The sequence below is a fragment of the Lonchura striata genome, chromosome 6 (genome assembly GCF_046129695.1).
Source record: "Lonchura striata isolate bLonStr1 chromosome 6, bLonStr1.mat, whole genome shotgun sequence".
NCBI classification, from domain to species: Eukaryota; Metazoa; Chordata; class Aves; order Passeriformes; family Estrildidae; genus Lonchura; species Lonchura striata.
In genome coordinates this window covers 60,365,837-60,370,886 of record NC_134608.1, presented here as the reverse complement: position 1 = coordinate 60,370,886, position 5,050 = coordinate 60,365,837, and the positions used below count along the sequence as shown (strand labels likewise).

The following is a 5,050-nucleotide window of genomic DNA, read 5'->3' as shown; positions in this document are numbered from 1 at the left end:
CCTCCGTGGCTCTGCAGCCCAACAGGACCAGCAGAACCCTGATGCCCAAAGCCATGCCAAGCATGGCTCGGCCCACTTGGAGTGGCAGAATCCCGTGCGAATTCTGCTCTCTGAGCATCCTCTCTGCCTTTAGCTGTTCCCAGTGTCCCTGTCCCACAGACCCTGGCTCTGCCAAGTACCACTGGCTTGGACCAGAACAATATCTATGAGGCTGTGGCATTGGATGGGATTCATCCCAATATGTCCCAACAGGAAGCCCCTACATCCTCTGCCCAAGGTCCTGAAAGACAAGGAATTCCACGCTGGCTCCAGCTGTGTTCTCCAGCTGTATCTGATTTGACAGGAAGGGCTTGGAGTCTCCAGGAAACGCCAGCCCTGATAATCTAGCCTTGACAGCAGGAAAGGCCATCATTGGCACTACTGGGAAGTGATGGAAGGACAGCGCCAGCATCTGGACAGGGCAGCGTGAGATAACGGAGGGAAATGTAGGAGAACAGATTATGGGACACAGGGAATGGGGCTGCGGCCCAGCCTCATCCCTAATGGGGTGCAGCTGTATAAGATAGATGAAGAGCACTGAAGGAAAAGAAGCATGGAATGCTGATGTTTATTGACCAACCACCAAAAGAGTAAGAGGGTACACAGATATTACGCATTTGAGGGAAAAGAGTATAAAAGTTTCTACAGGGGAATAATGAAATGTTTCCGCTTGAAACCTTTCATGGTGTCAGTCACGAGTCCACAGTCAGGGAAATTCCTGTCTGATTGACTATGCCACTATCACAAGGTCACCTGTCTCATGGATGATGGGAAAGCAATGCAGGTTCTATTTCAGGATTTGAAGTGGAGTTTTGATCCTGTCGCTCGCATAATACACCTGGGGCAGGAGTCCAGGTGTGAGACGAACAGAGACAGGGTGTGCGGGGTGAAGAAGGGGCTGATGCACGGGTCTTCAATGGGATAAGATTAATTTTCTTCCCAGGGAGCTGCAAAGAGCTGGGTTTGGATTCAGGACGGGAATGTGGTAGATAGCACACGGATGGCTTAGATGTTGCTGAGTGGGGCTTGCCCTCCTCAAGGACTTTGCAGTGTCCCATTGGACAATCCATATCCCATGCTCTGCCAGCAAGAAGGTGAGACCATCAACATTCCCCTCCTCATCCCTGTGTGCCACTTAAAGAAGAATCTTCCACCCACTGTGCTCCAGAGAGCTGGCAAGTGCCCATAGGGAGCCCCCTGATCCCTGCTGGGGCACTGCGGAGGGCGGGGCCGAGGCTGGGCTGTGAGGGCACAAAGGGGCAGAGCGCTGGCGTGAGGCAGGGCTGTGATGTCCCAGGGCTGTGCTGGCCGCAGCACTGTGACATCGCTGCGACATCACCGCGCTGTCGCTGGATAAAAGGGGCCAGCGCCCGCAGCTGCCAGTGCAGCCGCGACGGGACGTGCTGGAGCCATGGGTGCCGGTGACGTGCTGATGGCTGCGCTTGTCCTGCTGCTGGCCGCCGTGGCTCTCTGGTGGGCCTTTGGCCACCGGCAGCCACGGAGCCGGCGGGCACGGACAGCCAAGAGGAGCAAGCGCCGCAGGGCCAGGCCCAGAGGCTCACGGAGGAAGCGAGGAGCCCCTGCGGCTCCCAGGTTCCCCAGGCCTCGGGCCGCTCCTGGCAAGCGGCCGCGTGCTCCCGCCAGCCCCCTGGGCAGCCCCTGCAGCTGCGGCCCCTGCCTGGCAGAGGCCCGGGAGCTGCGGGAACTGATGCTGCACCTCGGGGATGGCAGCGGGACACGTGCGCCGCTCTACTCGGGGATGTGGCAGGCCTTGTGGGCAGAACTGCAGGAGCTGCTGAAGCGAGGCCACCTGCCCTGCTGTGCCTCGGACAGCTCCTCCAGAGGCCTCCATCCCTTCCAGAGGCTGCTCCCAGCAACATTCTCCATCCCTGGGAGAGCCTCAAGCCCTGCAAGGGTGGCTCAGCAGGGGGAATCCACCAGCATCCATGCAGGAACCTCAGGCTGTCAGAGACCCTGCACCCTGCCAGGAGCCTCTGCTCTCTCTGACAGCCTCCATCCCTCGCAGAGGCTCAGTGAGACCTGTCAGCCTGCACAAGGTGCAGAGCCTGTGCCCAGGTCTCCCGGCTCCCTTGGACTCGTGCACTTCAGCAGCACGGGCGCAATCCTGACCCTTGACGAGGCAGGGGAGAGCCCGCAAGTCCAAATGGGAGCCCAGCCCGATGCAGGGGAGCCCGCTCAGGAGCAGCTGGCGGGGCAGCCAGTGTCCTGGAGCCAGCAGTGGTCATCCCAGAGCGGCCAGGACAGCCAGGACGCTGTGCCGGATCTGCCCGCCAGCGACAGCCCGGGCCTGGTGGTGGAGACGAGCCTCCAGACGCTACGGAGGCTCCTCCATCTGCAGGGAGCTGCCCCAAGACAGCCCTCGAGTGCCGCCAAGGGCTTTCTAGCAGCAGGTGAGATCTCCCGAGTAGCTGCCTGAGGCTCCCCCGGGGCAATGCAGGGGCGCGGCCCGGCCAGGCCAGGGCCCCTGCGAGCAGCCGAGTCGCCGGCTGTTTGCAGCGCCTGCGATGCACGGCGTGAACAAGCCCTGTCTGCCTTGCAGCCGCTCCCGGGACTCCCCCGGGCCAAGGCTCGGGCTGCAGCCCCGGCCGTCGGCAGGAGCGGAGCCCAGCCCACGCCGCCGGGGACAGCGACGGTGCCGCCCCGGCCCGCTGCCCCGGGGCTGCCGCAGCCGCCTGTGCGCGCTGCCCCGGCCCGGCTCCGCCGCTCGCCAGCCCGGCGGCTGCAGGGCCGTGGCCGCTGCCCGGCGCGCAGCACGAAGCAGGTGAGAGCGCGGCGGCCGCGGGGGCCCGGCCCGCTTCACTCGCGGGCACTTGCGGGGCGTTCTGGGCGCCAGGCTGATGGCTTCTCTCGGCCGCAGGGCAAAGGAGGCAGCGGCAGGAGCGGTACCTGCTGGGCCCGCAGCTGGGCAGCGGCGGCTTCGGCACCGTCTACTCGGGCATCCGCCTCTCGGACGGGAGCCCGGTGAGTGGCCGCCGCGGCCGGGCGGGGCAGGAGGGGCAGCGGCGGGGAGCGGCAGGGCTGGAGCTCAGCCCTCCTCTCTCCGTGGCTCGCAGGTGGCCATCAAACGCGTGGACCGGGAGAGCGTCCTGCAGTGGGACGAGCTGGTGAGCGAGCGGGGCCAGCGGGACAGAGCGGGGCGCGGCGGGCAGGGAGAATCCCGGGGCGGGCTCGGCGTGCGGAGCCGCAGCCCCGCGGGCCCGGGCACGGCCAACAGCGGTGCTGGGGCCGGGCAGGGGCCCCCCGAGCATCCCCCGGGCGGGAGGCAGCGCAGGCGGCAGGGAGGCTGCGCCAGGGGCACTGGGGCATCCCGGGCAGGGCGCAGCGCAGCCCCAGGGCTGCAGCAGCAGCAGCAGCAGCAGCAGCTGCAGGCCTGCCCGAGGCACTGATTGTCTCCCGCTGACAGCCCGACGGCACCCGCGTGCCCTTGGAGGTGGTGCTGATGGAGAAGGTGGGCTCTGGCTGCCACAACATCATCCAGCTCCTGGACTGGTTTGAGCTGCCCGACAGCTTCGTGCTGGTGCTGGAGCGCCCGGAGGCATCGCAGGATCTCCTGCAGTTCCTGCAGGAGCAGGGCTGCCTCTGCGAGGTGCAGGCGCGCTGGCTTTTCTGCCAGGTGCTGGAGGCCGTGCGGCACTGCACCGCCTGCGGCGTCCTGCACCGGGACATCAAGCCGGAGAACCTGCTGGTGGACCCGGAGAGCGGCGACCTGAAGCTGATCGACTTCGGCTGCGGCGCCTTCCTCCAGGAGCGGGCCTTCACGGGCTTTGCCGGTGAGCCATGGCCTGGGCCCTGCTCCCGGTGCCTTCTTGGCCTCGCGGAATGGTTTCGTGCCTTTGGCCAGCTGGCCGGGGGATGCGGGGTGGCCTCGGAGGGAAGCTGTGGCCGTGGGTGCGGGCCCTGCCTCGGCCAGGAGGCTGGCACCAGGCTCTGGAAGGCAGCAGCCTGCGCCCGGCCAGCGCCGCCCGTCTCCCCTAGGAACCCACGCGTACAGCCCGCCCGAGTGGATCTGGCTCGGCTGCTACCACGGCCACGCGGCCACCGTCTGGTCCCTGGGCGTGCTGCTGTACGTCATGGTGTGTGGGAGCCTCCCCTTCCAGGACGACCATGCCATCGTGCTGGGCAAGCTCTCCTTCGGGCAGCAGCTCTCTCCAGGTGGGTGTCTGGCCTCAAGACGCCGGGCTTTGGCAGCTGGCAGCGCTCAGCCCGGCGCGGCCCTCACGCAGCTCGGTGGGACGTGGCTCTGCCCTCCAGGGCCGGCCGCAGGAGGGGCCCGTGCCGACGGGGGCAGCTGGCCAGGAGACTCTGCCGCTGACCGGCGCTTTCTGGCTTCTCTCCCCAGAGCTCCAGCACCTGATCCGATGGTGTTTGGCCAAGCACCCTGCGGACAGGCCGGAGCTGGACGAGATCTCGCGCCACCCTTGGGTGCAGGGCCGGCGTTCTTGATGCCTTGCCGGAGCCTCTGCAGCACCCACTCACCGAGTCCCACGCAGGGCTGAGGACCCGAGAAATAAAACAACAAACTCATTTTGGTCTGTCAAGGCTGGTCCTTGTCAGTAACTTCAGCTAAAGAGGAATATTGGTGGGGAAAAGGGAGGCACAGGAGCCCTTGAGGGCCTGAAATCGCTAATGGTGGTGGAAGAGAGCCCACCACACTCCTCCTACATATCCCTATCCCTCACACAGGGGAAGCCCTGGCTAAATTCCAGGAAAAACAGTGCTGTGGATGCAAGGATCAGAACCAGGATCTGTGTGGAGAGCGTAGCTTACAGGAGGCACATGAATGGAACCGAGTGAGGCTGGGGCAGGAGGGTCAGACCGAGCAGAGAAGGGGGACTCTCCCTCTGTCCATGCCAAGGCCCAGGGCAGCCCTGTCCCAGGAAGTGCGCAGGGAGTGGATCCTTGAGCTGCTGCACCTTCGCACTGCCCTCGCTCAGCCCGGAACCCCGTCATTGCCCGGGGCAGCTGGTGGCACTGGGGAGTGGAGAGGGAA

The 5,050-nt window shown here is 65.3% G+C and overlaps 1 protein-coding gene across 1 annotated transcript; it reads left to right on the top strand.

Moving 5' to 3' along the window:
* Positions 1 to 2,203: 2,203 nt before the first annotated feature.
* LOC144246538 (serine/threonine-protein kinase pim-1-like) lies at positions 2,204 to 4,505 on the top strand. The gene is made up of 6 exons (XM_077784451.1): positions 2,204 to 2,450; positions 2,918 to 3,021; positions 3,114 to 3,164; positions 3,464 to 3,830; positions 4,036 to 4,212; positions 4,400 to 4,505. The coding sequence occupies exons 1-6, from the start codon at positions 2,204 to 2,206 to the stop codon at positions 4,501 to 4,503; spliced, it is 1,050 nt and encodes a 349-aa protein (XP_077640577.1). The 3' UTR covers positions 4,504 to 4,505.
* Positions 4,506 to 5,050: the final 545 nt, after the last annotated feature.